The 20,226-nt window shown below is 51.8% G+C and overlaps 1 protein-coding gene across 5 annotated transcripts in view; it reads right to left on the bottom strand.

Moving 5' to 3' along the window:
- The window catches only part of NSG1 (neuronal vesicle trafficking associated 1), a 40,690-nt gene extending 20,744 nt beyond the window's left edge, over positions 1–19,946 (bottom strand). The window contains exons 1-4 of one of the 5 annotated variants that reach the window (XM_055246334.2): positions 19,168–19,352; positions 18,584–18,738; positions 18,251–18,371; positions 14,788–14,904 (exon numbers count right to left, since the gene is read on the bottom strand). In XM_055246334.2, coding sequence (XP_055102309.1) covers positions 14,788–14,904; positions 18,251–18,371; positions 18,584–18,618 — 273 coding nt within the window. In that variant the 5' untranslated portion in view covers positions 18,619–18,738; positions 19,168–19,352. Of the gene's footprint in view, positions 1–14,787; positions 14,905–18,250; positions 18,372–18,583; positions 18,739–19,099; positions 19,353–19,682 lie in introns of those variants that run through there. The other 4 variants (XM_055246337.2, XM_055246338.2, XM_055246336.2 and 1 more) reach the window with 4 other exon arrangements.
- Between the last annotated feature and the right edge of the window lie 280 nt (positions 19,947–20,226).

Genomic DNA, 20,226 nt, shown 5'->3' on the forward strand with positions numbered 1-20,226 from the left:
AAAAAGAGTCCAGGACCTGATGGATTCACAGCTGAATTCTACCAGAGGTACAAGGAGGAACTGGTACCATTCCTTCTGAAACTATTCCAATCGATAGAAAAAGAGGGAATCCTCCCTAACACATTTTACGAAGCCAGCATCGTCCTGATACCAAAACCTGGCAGAGACATAACCAAAAAAGAGAATTTCAGACCAATATCCTTGATGAACATTGATGCAAAAATCCTCAATAAAATACTGGCAAACCGAATCCAGCAGCACATCAAAAAGCTTATCCACCATGATCAAGTGGGCTTCATCCCTGGGATGCAAGGCTGGTTCAACATACGCAAATCAATAAATGTAATCCAGCATATAAACAGAACCAAAGACAAAAACCACATGATTATCTCAATAGATGCAGAAAAGGCCTTTGACAAAATTCAACAACCCTTCATGCTAAAAACTCTCAATAAATTAGGTATTGATGGGACGTATCTCAAAATAATAAGAGCTATCTATGACAAACCCACAGCCAATATCATACTGAATGGGCAAAAACTGGAAGCATTCCCTCTGAAAACTGGCACAAGACAGGGATGCCCTCTCTCACCGCTACTATTCAACATAGTGCTGGAAGTTCTGGCCAGAGCAATCAGGCAGGAGAAGGAAATAAAGGGTATTCAATTAGGAAAAGAGGAAGTCAAATTGTCCCTGTTTGCAGATGACATGATTGTATATCTAGAAAACCCCATTGTCTCAGCCCAAAATCTCCTTAAGCTGATTAGCAACTTCAGCAAAGTCTCAGGATACAAAATTAATGTACAAAAATCACAAGCATTCTTGTACACCAATAACAGACAAACAGAGAGCCAAATCATGAGTGAACTCCCATTCACAATTGCTTCAAAGAGAATAAAATACCTAGGAATCCAACTTACAAGGGATGTGAAGGACCTCTTCAAGGAGAACTACAAACCACTGCTCAATGAAATAAAAGAGGATACAAACAAATGGAAGAACATTCCATGCTCATGGGTTGGAAGAATCAATATCGTGAAAATGGCCATACTGCCCAAGGTAATTTATAGATTCAATGCCATCCCCATCAAGCTACCAATGACTTTCTTCACAGAATTGGAAAAAACTACTTTAAAGTTCATATGGAACCAAAAAAGAGCCCGCATCGCCAAGTCAATCCTAAGCCAAAAGAACAAAGCTGGAGGCATCACGCTACCTGACTTTAAACTATACTACAAGGCTACAGTAACCAAAACAGCATGGTACTGGTACCACAACAGAGACATAGATCAATGGAACAGAACAGAGCCCTCAGAAATGATGCCGCATAGCTACAACTATCTGATCTTTGACAAACCTGACAAAAACAAGAAATGGGGAAAGGATTCCCTATTTAATAAATGGTGCTGGGAAAACTGGCTAGCCATATGTAGAAAGCTGCAACTGGATCCCTTCCTTACACCTTATACAAAAATTAATTCAAGATGGATTAAAGACTTATATGTTAGACCTAAAACCATTAAAATCCTACAAGAAAACCTAGGCAATACCATTCAGGACATAGGCGTGGGCAAGGACTTCATGTCTAAAACACCAAAAGCAATGGCAACAAAAGCCAAAATCGACAAATGGGATCTCATTAAACTAAAGAGCTTCTGCACAGCAAAAGAAACTATCATCAGAGTGAACAGGCAACCTACACAATGGGAGAAAATTTTTGCAACCTACTCATCTGACAAAGGGCTAATATCCAGAATCTACAATGAACTCAAACAAATTTACAAGAAAAAAACAAACAACCCCATCAAAAAGTAGGCAGAGGACATGAACAGACACTTCTCAAAAGAAGACATTTATGCAGCCAAAAAACACATGAAGAAATGCTCCTCATCACTGGCCATCAGAGAAATGCAAATCAAAACCACAGTGAGATACCATCTCACACCAGTTAGAATGGCCATCATTAAAAAATCAGGAAACAACAGGTGCTGGAGAGGATGTGGAGAAATAGGAACACTTTTACACTGTTGGTGGGACTGTAAACTAGTTCAACCATTGTGGAAGTCAGTGTGGCGATTCCTCAGGGATCTCGAACTAGAAATACCATTTGACCCAGCCATCCCATTACTGGGTATATACCCAAAGGACTATAAATCATGCTGCTATAAAGACACATGCACACGTATGTTTATTGCGGCACTATTCACAATAGCAAAGAGTTGGAACCAACCCAAATGTCCAACAACGATAGACTGGATTAAGAAAATGTGGCACATATACACCATGGAATACTATGCAGCCATAAAAAATGATGAGTTCGTGTCCTTTGTAGGGACATGGATGAAACTGGAAAACATCATTCTCAGTAAACTATCGCAAGGACAAAAAACCAAACACCGCATGTTCTCACTCATAGGTGGGAATTGAACAATGAGAACTCATGGACACAGGAAGGGGAACATCACGCTCCGGGGACTGTTGTGGGGTGGGGGGAGGGGGGAGGGACAGCATTAGGAGATACACCTAATGCTAAATGACGAATTAATGGGTGCAGGAAATCAACATGGCACATGGATACATATGTAACAAACCTGCACATTGTGCACATGTACCCTAAAACCCTAAAGTATAAAAAAAAAAAAAAAAAAAAAAGAATAAAAAAAAAAAACAAAAAACTCTCCAGATGCCTCCTGCATGTAGCCTAAGCTGGAAGCAAGGGGATAAACAAAGGATTCCACATCTGGGCAGAATTCCTGGGGGCTCCCAAGCTACACCCCCAACCAGACTTTATACTCTCACAACAAAACACTACCATTAGGAGGCGCTCTAGACACGTCCGCCGCCTTCTGCACTCTGGTCAGCATTTAAAGTCTGCGTAGTCCTTACACAACACCTGCAAGGCAGTATTACTGACTGTGTTTTACAAATGGGGAAACTGAGGCTCAGATGTGCATGACTGGGCCCAGGCAAACTGGCTGTCGTTGGCTGAGTAATGGCCCTAAAGACACCCAGGTCCTACTCCTGGAAATGTATATGGTAAGGGACTTCGCTGATTCAATCAAGTCAAGGACCTTGAGGAGAGGAGATTATTCTGGATGATTAGGTGGGCTCTAAAGGTAATCACAGGTGTCCTCCCAGCAGGGGAGCAGAGGGAGGTGCCCCTGCTGAGGAGGTGGTGACTTGAAGACAGAGAAAAGAGCAGAGAGAAGCTTGAAGACATTGCGCTACAGGATATGAAGGCAGAGGACGGGACCATGAGCCCCATGCAGTTCCAGAAGACAGAAGCGGCAGGGAAACAGCGTCTCCCTGACAGCCTCCGGACAGAGCGGGGCCCTGCACAGCGCTTGATTTTGGCGCAATGAAACTGACTTAGGACTTCTGACTTTCAGGCCTGGGGAGAATGCCCGTGCGCCATCTTCAGCCGTGGCATGGGTGGTAATTTGTTACACTCACCTCTCCTTTCAGTTCATCTTCCCACAGACGGAGCCCCTGAGGGCAGGGCTGTGATTCACACATCTGGCACAGAGAAGATGCCTCCTGCACATTCAGTGAGTGAGTGAGTGAGTGAGTGAGTGAGTGAGTGAATACAACCAGCAGATACTCTATCTCCTAATGAACACACACTGAGCAACTCTTGGGCACCTGGAGCCGACCCAGAATAACGTCTACACATCGAACAGAACGTGGATTTAGTTTGCAGGAGGTGCTGGCTGTCTTGGTTTTATTAAGCAAATGATCTTGCCTGGGAAGGAAGCAGATCCAGGGCAGCTCTTCCATCCACGCCCTGTGGGTTGGTAGACAGTGTCTGACTCCCATGCCTGGCTTCCCCAGGTGGGCCAGGCAGTCTCTAGGTTGGGAGAAGCGCATTTCCTTAGAAGCCCGGCCTTTCTTCCAGGGTGCGTGTCTCCGCCAGGCACAGGAAGCGCGGGGCCCAGACCCGGGCCCACAGTGCCTGCAGGCACCCATGAACATGTTCAAGTTTTTGTTTCAAAATCAAAGGAGAAAGGCCGGGTGCCATGGCTCACGCCTGTAATTCCAGCCCTTTGGGAGGCTGATGTGGGCAGATCACCTGAGGTCAAGAGTTCGAGACCAGCCTGGCCAACATGGTGAAACCCCATCTCTACTAAAATTACAACAATTAACCAGGCCCAGTGGTGCGTGTCTATAATCCCAGCTACTTGGAGGGCTGAGGCAGAAGAATCATTCAAACCCTGGAGATAGAAGTTACAGTAAGCCAAGATCATGGACTGCGCTCCAACCTGGGCTACAGAGCAAAACCCCATCTCGAAGAAAAAAAAATCAAAGGAAAAAATAAGAATAGCAGGCTGGGTGCTGTGGCTCATGCTGTAATCCCAGCACTTTGGGAGGCCGAAGCGAGAGGATCACTTGAGCCCAGGAGCTCGAGACCAGCCTGGGCAACATAGGGATAACTCATCTCTACCAAAAAAAAAAAAAAAAATTAGCTGGGCATGGGGGTATGCACCTGTGGTCCCAGCTGCTCAGGAGGCTGATTTGGGAGGATTGCTTCAGCCTGGGAGTTTGAGGCTGAAGTGAGCCGAGATGGTGCCACTACACACCAGCCTGGGTGACAAAGCGAGACCCTGTCTCAAAAAATCATCATCATCATACTGACACTGGTCAATCTATATTGAGGAACCCAGCCTGGACTATATTCATCTTTAGATCAAAGCAGTCAAAATTTTCTCTTTTTTTAATGAAGGAAGTGGTCCATGATGGCCAAAGCACCTCAGTCCCAAAAGGCCCCGCCTTCTTCCTTCTTATTGGAATCCCCAGGCAGCCAGGGGACATTCTCAGGTGCTTTGATGTGGTTGAGCAGCCCTGAAGGGCTGTAGGGTCCCACAGCGTCACCCTGGTGTTAACTCTTCCCAACACAGGCAGAGAACTGCTAAAGAGCCAGCCCAGCTAACTTTGCTAGGGAAGGCTTCCGGGAGGAGGTGTCCCCGTCCCAAAGGAGGAGGAGGAGCTTACCAGGGAGGAGGGAAATGGGAGTCCAGCAGGGAGAAAGGGTTTGTACCACGGGCCTGAAGCATCAAAAAACCCAGTGTCTATGACCAGTGTGGCTGCAGCATCGCACATCCTGCAGGAGAGGGAACACGAGCCCGGCGACAAAGATGCCTGTCTGCCACACCAAGACACTGGAAGCAGACAGGTCCCGGGTGTTTCAGGACCCCAGGGAGCAAATGCCACTTTGTGACAAACTAGCATTTCTCACAGCACAAGAAGTCATCTGAAGGACAGATGCCTACCACTGATGTGCACGCATGTGTGTATTATGGCAGGGTCTACATTATCCCGAAATTTACATCACTTCTGTGCAGCTGGCAGTAAAAGCTCTAAAGCAAGGGCAATGGGATTATGGCTGCTGGGCAGGGATTTGTACTCATTGCTGTGCTTCCCACAGTTGCCCTGAGGTGGCCCAGCCCCCAGTGCTGTGGGTGTTAAGGGATAGTGCACTGGAGCAGCGGGTGCAGGGCTCCACCAGGTTTGTGTCATTGACCTCTTTGGCAGCTGTGTGAAACCACAAATCCTTAGAATGATGTTTTAAATGCATAAAACACAATACATACACTTGCAAAGAAAACTGATTATATTGAAATACTGGTATCGAAATATTACAAAAATATAAATTTGTGATATATATGTGTTTGTTAACACACTGAACAAGATCTGATCCTGTGGCTTCAAAGGAACCATGAGCAATAAACACTGTTGCAAGATCACATTGTCCCACAGCTGCAATGTGATATAAAGACACCTGTGATACACATTGGTGACAAAGTCACAAGTACCACTAATACCTCTGTAGTTTACTGCCTACATTAAAAAGTGAAGGAATTTGTACACTGAAAACTATAAAAAATTTTTGAAGGAAATTAAAGAGGACATAAATAAAAGGAAAGATACCCTGTGTTCATAGATTGAAAAACTTAATATTGTTAGGATGGGAACACTTTCCAAACTGATCTACAGATTCAAAACCATCTCTGTCAACAACCCAAAGGTCGTTTTGTTTGTTTGTTTGCAGAAAATGGAAATTACAAGGGACCCTAAAGAGCCAAAACTGTTTTCAAAACCAGTCTTGAAAACAAAGAACAAATTGGAGGAGTTCTCAATTTTAAAACTTACGACAAAGCTACAATAATCAAAACAGAGTGGTACTAGCATAAGACGAGATATATAAATCCATGTAATATAATTCAGAGTCCAGAAACAAAACCATGAGTCCATGGTCAACTGATTTGCAATAAGGGGGCCAAGACCATTCATTCAATAAGGAAAGAACAGTCTCTTCAACAATGGTGTTAGGACCACATGCAAAAGAATGTGACCCTTACCTCACACCATATATAAAAACTAACTCAATTGGGTCAAATATCTAAATATAAAAGTTAAGCCATAAAACTCTTAGAAGAAAACACAAGGGAAAAATCTTCATGTGATGTGGCAATGGTGTCTTAGATCAGGGGTCCTGAACCCCCAGGCTGCAGACCAGTACCAGACCATGGCCTGTTAGGAACAGGTCTGCACAGCAGGAGATGAGTGGCAGGTGAGCAAGCATTATTGCCTGAGCTCTGTTTCCTGTCAGATCAGTGGCAGCATTAGATTCTCATAGGAGTATGAACCCTATTGTGAACTGTGCATGCGAGGGGCCCAGGTTGTGTTCTCCTTATGAGAATCTAATGACTGATGATCTAGTTTCATCCCAAAACCATCCCCTGCTCCCTGGTCAGTAGAAAAACTGTCTTCCACAAAACCAGTCCCTGGTGCCAAAAAGGTCGGGGACCACTATCTTAGATAGATATGACACCAAAAATACAAGCAATAGAAGAAAAAATAAATGATACTTCATCAAAAATGTAAAATTTTGTGCATCAAAGAAACTAGCAAGAAAGTGAAAAAAGAACCTATAGAATGGTAAAAAAAAATTTACAAATCACATATCTTACAAGGGCTTAGTATCCAAAATATATAAGGAACTCTTACAACTCAACGACAAAAACACGGCTGGGTGAGGTGGCTCACACCTGTAATCCCAGCACTTTGGGAGCCCAAGGCAGAAGGATTGCTTGAGTCCAGGAGTTTGAGACCAGCCTGGGCAACATAGTGAAACCCCATCTCTACGAAAAATACGAAAATTAGCTGGGTGTGGTGGTGAATGCCTGTAGTCCCAGCTACTCCAGGGGCTGAGATGGGAGGATCACTTGAGCCCAGGAGGTCGAGGCTGCAGTGAGCTGAGATCCCACCACTGCACTCCAGCCTGGGTGACAGAGTGAGACCCTGTCTCAAAAACAAGAACAACAACAACAATAAAAACACAAACAAAGTGATTTAAAAATGGGAAAGGACTTGAGTAGACATCTCTCTGAAGAAGAGATACGAATGGCCAACAAGTACATGAAAAGATGCAGAACATCATTAGCCATTAGGAAAATACAAATCAAAACCACAATGAGATACTACTTCATATTCACTAGGATGGTTATAATAAAATAAAAACAAACAAGTGCTGGTGAGGATGTGGAGAAATTGAAACCATTGTGCACTGCTAATGGGAATGTAAAATGGTACAGCTCTGTGGAGAAGTTTGGTAACTCCACAATACGTTAAATATCAAATTACCACACAGCCCAGCGATTCTACTCCTGGGCATATATCCCCAAAAATTCAACAGGTATTCAAACAAAAACTTGTAAATGAATGTTCACAGCAGCACTACTCACAACAGCCCAAATGTGGAAACAACCCAAATGTCTATCAACCAATGAATCGATAAACAAAATGTGGTCTATCGGTACAATGGAATATTACTCAGCCATGAAAAGGAATGAAGCACTTGTAAATGCTACAATGTAGCTGAGCTTTGAAATAGCATGCTAGGTGAAAGAGGCCAGATAGATGGTCACATCACATCTTATAAGATTCTATTTCTATGACATGTCTAGAATAGGTAAATCACAGGGACACAAAACAGATTTGTGGCTACCAGGGGCTAGGGGGAGGAGCATGGGAGTGACTGCTTAATGGGAATGGGGTCTCCTTTTGGGGTGATAATGTGCTGGAACTAGCTTAGTGCTAATGGTTGGACAATATGGTGAATGTATTAAATGGCACTGAATTTAATATGGCACTTACCTTAAAGTGGTAAGTTTAATATTTTGTATATTTTACCACAATTATTTAAAGAATGGGCCAAGCCAGGCACGGTGGCTCACACCTGTAATCCCAGCACTTTGGGAGGCTGAGGCAGGTGGATCACGAGGTCAGGAATTCAAGACCAGCCTGGCCAAGATAGTGAAACCCTGTCTCTACTAAAAACACAAAAATTAGCCAGGCATGGTGGCAGGTGCCTGTAATCCCAGCTACTTAGGAGGCTGAGGCAGGAGAATCGCTTGAACCCGGGGTATGGAGGATGCAGCAAGCCGAGATCACGCCACTGCACTCCAGCCTGGGTGACAGAGCGAGACTCTGTCTCAAAAAAAGAATGGGCCAGAGGAGAGAGGCGGGAGGCTGAAGGTGTCGCAAACTATTGTGGGGGTGCTGACAAGAGGCCATGAGCCCTAGTAGAAGGCAAGGGAGACCTGAGGAGTGTTTTCTGGAAAGAACAGCCGGGAACAGAGAAATACAAACAGGATCTGGGCCTCATGGTGCGTTTATAACGAGTTGATAAGGAGGGAACACGTGTCTTTGAGGCTCAGGGGTCCTGGGTGATGGCCACCACCCAGCATCCTGACCACTCACTGTGTCTGCTGTCACTCACAGAAGGGCCCCACCTGGGCCGGGAGTTACATGGTCACTCAAGTGAAAGGCAGTGGCCCATGGCCTCGTTCTCGGAACGCTCACCGTCTGGACAGGGAAGCCTGAGCAGCCCCAGCACTGGCTGTGCTCCCGTCTGCCCTCTCAGGTCTGGGGCCACTGCCCAGCTCAGGGTCTGCAGGGGAGTTGCCCTACACACCCCACTGGCGTGGAGGATAGAGCACAGTGGCATTTGGTGTGTCACCCTCATTAGCTGGGTGACCTTGGGCCTGTTCCTTAACCTTTCTGGCCTTATTTCCCCACCTACAAAATCAGGACAGCAGGGTCAACCATCAGAAACTGTTACTAACAGTGAACGAGACAGTGCTCATGGCGCCCCAAGCCCAAGCATGCACCGGGTAGATGGCGCCAGGTCGACAGCGCTGGGTGGCTGCTGTTACTCTCCCCATCCTCCTACCCTCAGGGGGAGGGAGACGGAAATGAGCATTTCTGCTGAGTAATGCAGTTTAAAAAAAAAAAAAGGAAAAAACTTGGAAAAAGATGAATCCCGACATCTTCAAGCGTTTACAGCACTAAATATTTTAGGTAACCCACACAAAAGTGAACACATACACACAGACACACACACACACACACACACACACACACACACAATGACTGAACCCACATGGTATCCGATCCGGCCGAAGCCCCCACACTACAGCTGGCCTGGGGAAGGTGGGCTCTGCAACCACAGCCCCAGGATCCTACAAGATGCTCGCATAGCTAAAGGTGAGGGGGCGTCCACACACACTTTCAGGGTCTCCAATACCACCCCCATGGGAAGAACCCCACCCCCAATGCTGAATGCCAAGGAAACGGCATCACTGTTCATAAATATTTAAGAAATGCATCTTGAAACACACCAGGGGCTTACTGGAGAGTGTGGGAACAGATGGGCACGCAGGAAGCTCAAGGTCATTAGGGATGTGAAGAAAAGACACAAACCACCCACAGAGTCCTCTGCGACAGGATGCAGAGGGACACCCCCACCAGAGTCTGGACTGCCAACCACGAGGACCATGCAGACTAACAAGGACTCTCCTGCCAAGCCGCTCCCCAGCCCTGTGCTGGCGGTGAAAGGTGTTCCTGTGCAAAGCCGACCTTAGAATCTCTCAAGGCCCCAGGGTGACATGGTACCCAGTGAGGGTCAAGGCTGGACCACCCAAACCTGATCTCACATCACAGGCAAACAGGGTGTGGAGACCTCTCCAGTGTCAGCAGCCAGTCATCACCGGAACCACAAAGCACGAATGACTGGAGTGGGCCCTGAGGGAGCTTTCCTGTCACCTGCCTAATGAGGGCCCCTAATGACAGTCTCCAGACTGGAAGGAGAACTGCAAGCAGCGGCCCCAGCAGCCCTGACCCGCCGCTCTGCAGGCATCCGTGGGGAAGTGCAATTTCAAAAATGTTTAGGTTTGGTTAATTTGAGAAACATCTCAGCCAGTGTTTATTCTCAGCGTAAATATGCCTCCAGTTAATTAAGCCGGCTGCTTTCCTTGACAAGAACCTCTTTGGAAGCCCAAGCCGCTGGCCGCCGCTGGGGGAGCCCTTCTGCCATCCCGTGTGGCGGAGTCTCTCAGAACCTTCTCCCAGTCAGCAGTTACCTAGCAACCAGCCTAGCAACCTCACAGCCAAGAGATTAATCCCCAAGTGACAATCAGAAAGCTGCATCCAAAAAGACACTCCGTTTCAAGGATGCCATCCAAAGGCCTATAAAGATGAGGTGCTTCTGAGCTACACAAATTGGAGACAGGAGGGGACAAACGATTTACCTGTCACTTCAACATCGGAAAGGCGAGATTCCATTCCTGCGATTCACGCGTGGAGATGAAAGAGCTAAGATGATGGCTGGGCCAGGGAGCTACACAGAAGCTGTCCAGTCACTAGTGGGACGAGGAAGATGCTCTGTCCCAACCACAGATTCAACTGGGCCCTGGCAGGGGGGCACACAAGCCAGGGAGGGTGGATCTCTATTCTGCACCCTCCATCATGCCCGTGTCTCCAGCATAGCCTGCTCCCCATATGCTCCCGTTTCAGAAAGAGACCCCCAGCCCTCAAACAGCTGCAGCTTCACACACGCCTCATTGTGTGCACGCGTTCAGGGATGCCAGAAATCTAACTGGGCAATAAAAAGCTGGGAGAACATTCCAGAAAGGTGGGCACCCTTAGCATTCCCAAAAGGCACCAGCCCTCCTCATCCTTCCCAGCTTGTGCTAGAATCCCAATTGGAAAGGTTTGAAAACTCAGGATACATTAGGATCACCTGGAAAGCGTCTGTTAAAACGCATCTCCCTGGTGTTCAGGGTCCCTGGGTTAAAATCAAACTTCAGGTGATGCTGACTCAGGTGGCTCCAGATACACCTGGGGAAGCAGCACTTTGGAGGTTGCCTCTCACATCCACCTCACAGCAAGTGGGCAGGGAGCTAGGTAAATCTCCTCCCCAGTTGAGAAGGGGCTCAGAGCAGGCACAGAGAAGAGACGCCCTTAGAATGCAAGTTGTTCAGCTGCAAAAGTCCAGCCTGCAGGCTTCCTGGGCAAGCTGGTGGGCTGAGGTATGCCACAGCAACAGGCTTCTAGAGCCGGCTGCCCAGCTCCTACTCTGCCTCTGCCACTCACTCACTGTGTGGTCTTGAGCAGGTCACCTGTCTGACTTGGTGAGAACTGACAGGCATCGCCTGTTAGAGGCTTACATGCAAGCATGGCCCTGAGAGAGGCCTCAATCCGATGAGCTGCCACTGAACTTCCTCAACAAGCAAGGACCCATGGGCAGACCCAGGAAATCTCGCCAAGTCCCCCATTCATGGGAGGCCAGCAGCACAATTAGTCATCCATTTACTTATCAAGCTGTTACTGTGTGTGCAATAAGCGCCAGGGAGATGGTATCAAGGAGCTCTTACCACGGCTGGCACGGAGCGGCTGATGAGGAAGTTCTGTCTGCACAGAGTCCCTAGGCCTTCATTTTTGGCTGACATTCTTGGCTCAGGGGGTCTCTATGGCCTTGTTTCCCTCCTCGGGTCACCAGTTCAGGTAGAGCAGCCTATGCTTGGAAGGGCCACACCAATGGACCTTGCCAGGACACTGGGTCACAGGTTTCACACCCAAAGAGAAGACAGCCCAACCCAGACCCTCAAAAGAGAGCACCTGGGGGAAGGGAGCCTGGAAACCAGGACTCAGGAAGAAATGACAGAAAAAGCAGCTGTACACTGGGGAGGCTTCCGGGGTACCTGAGCCTGCCATGTCTCTGAAGGCCTTGGGGATGGGGAAGGAGGGCGCCGCACATTCTGTGTGGCTCAAGGCAGCAGAGCAAGGGTTTTGAATCAACAAAGGGAAAGGATTTGTAGAAGCTGAATGGCTCAATAGCGATGGCACCTGGGGTGAGTGCTCCCACACAAACCCACTTCTCCAAGAAACCAAGGACCTCTGGTGCCACAGCCGAGAGCAGGCTGCCAAGACTCTCTGCCTCAGTTTCCCCTCTATGTAAAATGGAGCTATGAGGGCGCCTACCTCCTGAGGTGTTTATGAAGATTAAATGAGATAATATGAGCATAGGAGTGTGGAGCAGAGTCTAGCTCATGGAGCACTCTGTCACTGTTAGATGCCATTGCAGCCTGGCTACAAAGGGCCCTGGAAACAGGATAGTGAGGTTTGTTGCAAATGAGAGGGACCCAGGAGGCTTCCTGGCAGAGGTGTGACCTGCACCTGCCCTGGGAGGAGATGGAAGGGATGGGGTCTGGGAAGCAACGGGCGTCCCATGGGAGTGGGGAGGGATGTGGTGCAAGGTATGGTGGGAAGGCCTTGGCTTTGAAGCTAGAGAGTCACAGAGGGAGCACCCCAGCCACCCTGGGCCCACCTGGGACTCAACAGCCTTGTGTGTAAAGGGGCCAGTGCCACCCCCTTCAGGGCAGTTTTGAATCATAAAGGAGGAAAGGAAAACTAAGCAGAGGAACACACCCAGCGGACTTAGTCCAGTACAGTCATGTACTGAGCACCTACTACATACATCACCTTCTCAGACAGCCACAGGAGGTACAGGCAGGGAGACGAGGCAGGGCCTCTGCTGCCAGCAGCCAGTCTACTGGGACGAGCACAATCACCCATGGTCTTCTGAGCCTTCAGGTTCTGGGCAACAGGGTCCAGGTAACCACAGAGTCTCAGCCAAGGCTGCCAAGGGCCCTGGTGGCAAATATGCATCACCCATTCCTTAGGCAAGAGGCCTGGGGACCTGCTTCACGTGGTCATGTGGGAAAAGTACAAATGAAGAACACCAGAGGTCGGGGACAGAGCCTGGCACATCATAGACACTCAACAGATGAAGGAATAGCTGTTCAAGTGCCGCACTGCACCCCACTCTGTGGGAACCTAAAACGCCGGGGCTGGGAAAGCAAAGGGCAAGTGGGGCCTGAGAAACCCAGACACACTCAGACATCAGACAGCATTTAGCCATCAGGATAGAGGACACCGTGACCTTGAAATCAAGGCCACTCCTGCCTCAACCAGGGGCAGCAGCCAAACCTAGGGTGCAGATGGGGCAGGACAGGTGAGTGGCAGCAGATAAGGCACACGCTAATCGCACTGGCCAGCGCAGAAGACAGGTGTTGACCTCATTACATCTTGGGCCTGGCCATGAACCTCAAACACGTATGATCTGCTGAGCCAGGAGCCACCAAAAGAGCCTCTCGGCACACACGACATCCTTACATACCAGCAGGGACAGACACAGACTGCTGTGTGCCTCGACTTCCCCATCTGTAACACCGGTAATACAAATAGTACCTGCTATTAGTAGGGAGCAGGCAGAGGGCTGCTGGGAGGATTCGCTGAGCTGACGCAAGTAACGGCCCCACAGCAACACTCACGGGACCCGCTGGACCAGGCAGGTCCTGACAGGTAGCGTGTGAAAACGGGAAGGAGGAGGGACTGAAGGTCAGATGACGCCCTGGCTTCCCCAGTGTGTGGGCTTCAGCTTCATCTGTTAACCGGGGATGGCCCCCAGTCCCGCCTTCTGTGATCCACAGGGTTGTCACAGAGATCAAATATGATGCCATACCCACAGGTGCTCTGGAAACTGCAGGGGGTGGGGATGGGAGTCCCTGTGCCGCCAGCACAAGCAAACTGCTCACACTGCCAAGTGGAGGGTGACCAGAGAGCCAGACAGGGCCACTCTGCAAGGCCTGGGGCCCACTGATGTCTCTCAGTTCACCTCCTTGAATCTGGATGAGGCTACCACTTTCCCCTGTCTCTCATGTTCCTCAAAGAATGAGTTTCCTCATCAGTATCCCAACTTGTTCTTCAACCAAGGTGGCCTCTGAAGGCAGCCAAGCTGGCAAGAAGGCTCCTCCCACCCAGACAGGCTGGAACCCTCCCGCTCTCAGCAGCACCCCTTCATCCCATCGGGATGGGGGGAAGGACAGAAGATACACACAGGCCCAAAGCCAGACCCCCTGCAGATCGGATCCTGGCTCTGCTGTGTAGAGCTGTGACCACTCTGTGCCTCAAGCTCTCCATCTGTAAAATGGGTTATACCGATAGTACTGGGGTGCCAGGAGGGTTGCTCAGATGAGCTCACTAGGTAAAGGGCTGGGACCCCTGTCTGGCACGTGATCAGTGCTGTGCATTATCTTTTTGTTATTGTCTGCTTCCTTCCTGGAACTGTTTAGTAAATATTTTAATGTTTGGTAAGTGATTTTTCATATGTTTATAACCTTTGTCTAAAAGACAGTTCATAGGTGGGTTTTCCCGGTTATAAAAATAAGTAATATGTGATCATTTTGGAAGAGGAAAAGAAAAAAGAAATGTACAAAAAGCACAAGGACATCTTGGCAGGCAGCCAGAAGTTACTGGGTGTGTACAGCTGGGATCAGCCCAGACAAACGGCGTCAAACCCTGGCCCTCTCTGCAGGGCATCTCTGCAGCTCAGCAGACCCGTTCTCAGGGCAAAAGCAGCATCTCACCCACCACAGGACCACTCACCTTAAACCTCTCGGTGACACCCTCCGTGATGCTGACGGTGAACTCAGCAATTTGGGGAGGACGTGCTTTCCCTTTCTTGCGGTCAGGTTCATACTCGGTCTTAGTTTTCACGACCACCTTATCCAGGAAACAGAGAAACAAAAGTCAGATGCATTCAGACATATCTACCCAAAGAGGGTGGGTCCTGGAACTCCCATATTCAAAGTCACCATTTGCCAGGAAGAAATTCACAAGAAGAACGAGAACAGCCACTACTTTTTGGAAATCTCCTCTGTGCCAGGACTTTCAGAGAAATGACCCATTCATAATCCTGATAGCAGTCCCAGGAGGGAAATATTATAACCAAGGGGCACAGAAGTTAAGCACATTGACCAAGGTCACGCGGCTCATAGGTGGCAGGGCGGGGATGCAGCCTGGCACCTGACTCCTAACCCAGTGCTCCCTCCACCCACCAGAGCCGAAGCCTGGCTTGGCCCAGGAAGCTGGGAGGCTGCACGTGCTTTTTCACTGGCCTTGCTGTGCCACCATGGGCACAAGAAGAGGAGGTCTGAGGGTACTGTCCACAGCCCTCCAGGACTGGCTGGAGAAGCTGGCCACTAGCCTGTCAGGAAACAGATCCAGGATCAACCTCTTTGCCTCCACCCCTACATCCTCCTCTCCCCCTGCCCCTGCCACAGCCCCCAAAGGGTCTCCCTGCTCTCATTCCCCTCCACCCCCTACTGTGAAGCAGAAGCATGTTTGTCCAACCTGGAAACCAGCCCTTGCATCTGCCCTACACGCCAGCAGCTCCAGATGGACCCAAGAAGCCTCCCCGCCCGGGACACTCACAGCCCTGGCCTCAGCAGCGCTGCCTTCGTCACTCACCACACCCGTTGCCAGGGACTGTTTACTTCTCTGTCCCACTGGACTGGGAGGTGTTCAAGAGCAGTGTCAAGGTGTTACAGGTCTCTAATCCCCAAACCCCACTCCCCAAGCCAGGTTTCAGGAGAGGCTGTTGCAATGGAGACAGCCAGCCACCTCCAAGCTCTTTCTCCCCCGAGGGACGAGGCCCCTTCATCGGGCAGTCCGTCACCTGCTCTCCACAATGGTGGGGCCCAGGGCAGAACAGAGACCCCAGCAACTGGGGACGGTCAGCCCCGGGCGGGCAGCCAAAGGGCCTCTCATCCTGCGTTGTGACCCCCAAAGCCAGCCTTGGGGAGAAAGAACAGCAGAGCCCATTCCAGGGGTCACTGAAAAATGATCCCAAGAGCCATAAACCTTGTAACCACACTCTTGGCCTCCAACCCCAACTCTTTTTCCAGCCAGTGCTCCTGAGGTGGAGAGGGAGGGGGTGCCTGGCATGGGTTGGCCTGGGCACCCACCCCTGTGAGGCACTCATTTCTTGAGGCAGTGGTTGGGTGTCACCCTGCCATCCTCAAACCCCAACTGGACCCAACTAGCCAGTGACCTTGAGCACGCAGGCCTAGACTGGCCAATGAATGGGAAACAAGGCTACTGCTGAGGATGAGGAAACCCACGGAAACCTCCACCGTATGTGGGGGCCCCATCAATATTCTGTCGACCTGGATTCTATCCACACCTGCCACTAACAGGCTAGGTGACCTTGGGCAATTCTCAAACTCTCTGTGCCTGCATTTCCACATCTGCAAAATGGGGCTAACATTGGTAGTGACCTCATGGCATTGTCAACACATTAAAATAATTTAAACCTGTAAAACTGGCAGAATAGTTCCTGGTGCAGAATAAGTGTCCGGCAAATGTCAGGGGAGACCAGCCCTGACTCTGCTGCCAGCACTGTGACTGCTGTCACCGCTGTACCCCCAGCACCTCAGCACTCCATACATGTTCTCAGAACAGATTCTCATTTATAACCCAACTGTGTCACCACCCCTCAGAAGCCATGTCACCTGAAACAGGTGACATCTTCTCCCTGAACTCTGACTGTTAGCAACATGTTGCTGTTGTTCAGGTTAAGAGGGGTCTTACGTGAGGGACGTCTGGCTCCGAGCAGGATGGAGTAAGAGGCACTGCCAGAAACTTTTGCATCCTGGAGGACTGTAACCTTCAGCCCAGTGACCTTGGGCATGTCCCATAAATGCTCTGAGGCTCAGTTTCCTCATTGTGACCTTAGAAGCCTTCTGGAAAATGACCCCAAGAGCCATAACCCTTGTACCCACACTCAGTCCCGGCTGGAAGTCCTGGCTGGACCCGAGAAGATCATCCCTGCTGGCTGCCCCGCTTTGGACACTTGCAGAGAGAGAAGACTCACCACCTTTCCGAGCTGCCTAGGCTACTCCTAGTCAACCTAATTAGTTGGTGAGGATTTCACACCTGCCTGAAACCCTCCTCCCAGTTTAAATTAACCGTGCCAAATGGTTCTGGAACGGAACAGCAGACTGAGAACAAGAGAGGAAGCTCAGGCCAAGTGAGGGGAATCACCTGATAGACGCGGAGTTCCTGGCACAGGTGCCACTGCTCCTCAGCCGAGCAGCTGGGGGCCGAGGCAGGAGGGGGTGTGGGGGCCTCGGGGCCAGGCCCTGCTAACTGGACAAGTCTGATGCCTAGACAGGGAGGGGTGGAGTAGAAGCTGAGGCCTCAGGCAGCCCTGCCCCTCCTGCAAAGCCTAGCCTGGACCATCAGTGGCCCAGAGTCGCACCACCGTGGCCTGGGGGGCACAGGTGTGGCCAGCTGATCCCCCTTTCTTGAACTGAAACCCCGGCTGCCAGCCTCTTCCCGGCTCCTGCCTCCCTCCCCAGACAACACACACAATAAAGCTGGGAGGACACCTTCACGGGGTTAGGGCCCCCACCAGGACACCCCCAGCCCACAACACCCGACCCGTCAGCAATCACCAACTTGCTGGAACGAAGACAGAGCCCTGGCTCAGAGCCCCTTCACCAAGCACTAAATGAGAAAATAAATAGAAAAGCACTTCCGGGAATTAGTCGTGGCTGTGGTGGTTTGTAAGGGGCAGCAAGATGCTGAGAATAGATGCTGTGTCTATGGTCTTAGATGTGAGTTTTACAGTACAATTGCCTAGACATGCAAAGATCTATTTACATTTTTTTAAGTGTTAACTCTTGGAAACATTCTTCTTAGCAAACAGAAACTACTTAATTGGATGCTATATTCAAAAAGAGATTCTTTAAATTCAGCAGAAAACACTTTGGGGAAAGGTTGATGAATAGTTGTTCCCAGTGACACCAATACTGAGCGAGCCCCGGCACTTATTTGGAGATTTCACAAAAGGAACAAAGAGGAAGGAGACCCTGTGTGAGCGCGCACACCCTCCTGCACCTAGTGCCAGCCTGGCAGGGGCAGGCAGAAAGGACGAGAACAATTCAGCCCTGGGGAGGGGCCATCTGACCAAGGAGAACGCTCCGCCGCCTCGGTGGGGCAAGTCGGGCTGAAACTGCCACACCCGGGAAGGTACAGGGGCAGCCTCGCCCGCTCCTAGGCGCACCCCCGATCCAGAGCCCCTGGGGCCACGGGGCAAAGGAGCAGCAGGGCAGCTGCGCGGCCAGGGCCCTCTCGGATGAGGCTCCCAGGAAAAACGCGAAGGAATCTTGCCCCACCACGTTCCACTGTCAGGACGAGGATATCATCTAAGACACGGCCCCCTTCCCCCACAGAATCCCGCGCGGGTACACTGTCCTCGCTGCGCTCCCTCCGGCCTCCCGAGTCCGCCCCCACTTCGCGTACCCAGCGCACGCGGCGCGTTTCTTTTGTTGCGGCCGCCGTGCGAGATTTAGGGGTGCGCACCCGGCAACGTGGAGGGGCGTGGGGGGGGGCTTACCTTATCCGGGGGCGGGAACTGCAGCTGATTGACATCGAGGGGCGTCATCAGGGGAATGGTGTCGAAGCCATCCTCCAGCAGCGGCTGCTTGGTGCCCTTCTCTGCGAAATTGTTCCCCAACTTCACCATCGTTCCGGGAGCTCCGAGGCTGCAGCCTGCGGCGGGAGGGCCGGGGGGAGTCACCGCAAGCAAGACCCGGGGCGGGGCGGGGGGAAGTGGGCACCCACACCCTCCCGCGTCCCGGCGTCCGCGAGCTCGCCGGGACCGCTTCGTCTCGGGGAGGGGTCGTGGGGACGCGGTGGTCATGGCCCGATGCGGGGATCGGGTGGTGCTGTGTATTTCTAGACCCTCATCTCGCAGGACCCAAGCGCCGGGCGCAAGGGCGCACCGCGGCCAGGAAAGGGGGCGCCGCCCCTGCCCAGCCCCTCCAGACCCGGTCCCCGGTCCTGGGGCCGCGGCACCCGGGCGACCCGCCGTTCACAGCCCAGTCCCGCGCACTCGGGGAGATGGGCATACCCCGGGCCCCGCTCCTGGGCAGGCAAGGTCTGGCCTCGGCGAGCCCAGGCGCGGCCGGCCGCACTCACCCACGCCCGGCTACAGCAGGTCAGCTCAGCGCTCCGAGCTCCGCCTCGCCTGCTCCTGCTCGCAGCAATGGCGGAGGCGGCGCCGCGCGCAGACCTGGGAAGGGGAGCGAGCGATTGGGCTCCACGGCCGCTCCCTCCTCGCGCCGCCGCCTCCCTTCCTGCCGCTCCCGGGGGCTGGGTGCGCGCGGGTGGCCGCGCCTCCGCCTTGACGCAGCGCCCGCCCGGCCGCACAAAGGAGTGCGGGGCTGGGCGGGAGCCTCCCCTGGGACCACGCGCCCGCCCTGAGCCCGGGGAGGGAACAGGGGAGCGGGAGAGGACGCGCCCCCAGGAGGGGTCTCGGAGCGGCGGAGGGCGCCCGGAGCGGGAGGACTGCGGGCTGCGCCACCCCGGGCGGCGGCATGGGCGCGAGGCGCTTAGAAAGGAGAAAGGGGAGGCGGGGACCCTAGGCACAGAGCGACCCCCAGGGGTGCGGGGAGGTGCAGAGTGGGTCCCCGCCCGCAGCGCGCCGCGCTTACCTAGGGGTCCTGAGGACGTTCAAGGGTTTGGGGGGATGGGCCCAGGAGGCGCTGGGTGGTGGCGGAGACCAGAGCAGCGAGTTCCTCAGCGCTGGGTTGGGGAGGGGGCGACCAAAAGAGGGCGCGTCCGCGTATAAAGGGGGCGCGTCCCGAAAAGGAGGAGGAGGTTTTCGGTGGTGCGGGAGGCGGAGCAGCGCTCTCCCAGGGCTGGAGTGCGGGTGCCCGGGGTGAGGCTGCCCCAGGCAGCGGGAGGGAAGTCGTTCTAGGCAAAGAGCGCTACGTGCGCCGCGCGGAGGGAGAAGGAAAGGTTCCTCCGCTCTGGTTGGCGGAGAGGGCGGAGGTCCCACTGCAGCCGCCGCCCGAGCATCCTGGGCACAGAGGAGGGGCCGCTGGGACCGGGACGCAGAGAGAAGGGGGGTGGTTCTAGCCTGACTTGCGCCCCCAAACCCCGAGCGCAGCCGCCGTCGCAGCTTCCCAGAGAGGGTCCTGTTTGCAGACCTCCAACCCGTCCTGACGGCAGGACTCACGGATGAAAGACTATGGG

This window comes from Symphalangus syndactylus, chromosome 16 (assembly GCF_028878055.3).
Source record: "Symphalangus syndactylus isolate Jambi chromosome 16, NHGRI_mSymSyn1-v2.1_pri, whole genome shotgun sequence".
Lineage (NCBI taxonomy): Eukaryota > Metazoa > Chordata > Mammalia > Primates > Hylobatidae > Symphalangus > Symphalangus syndactylus.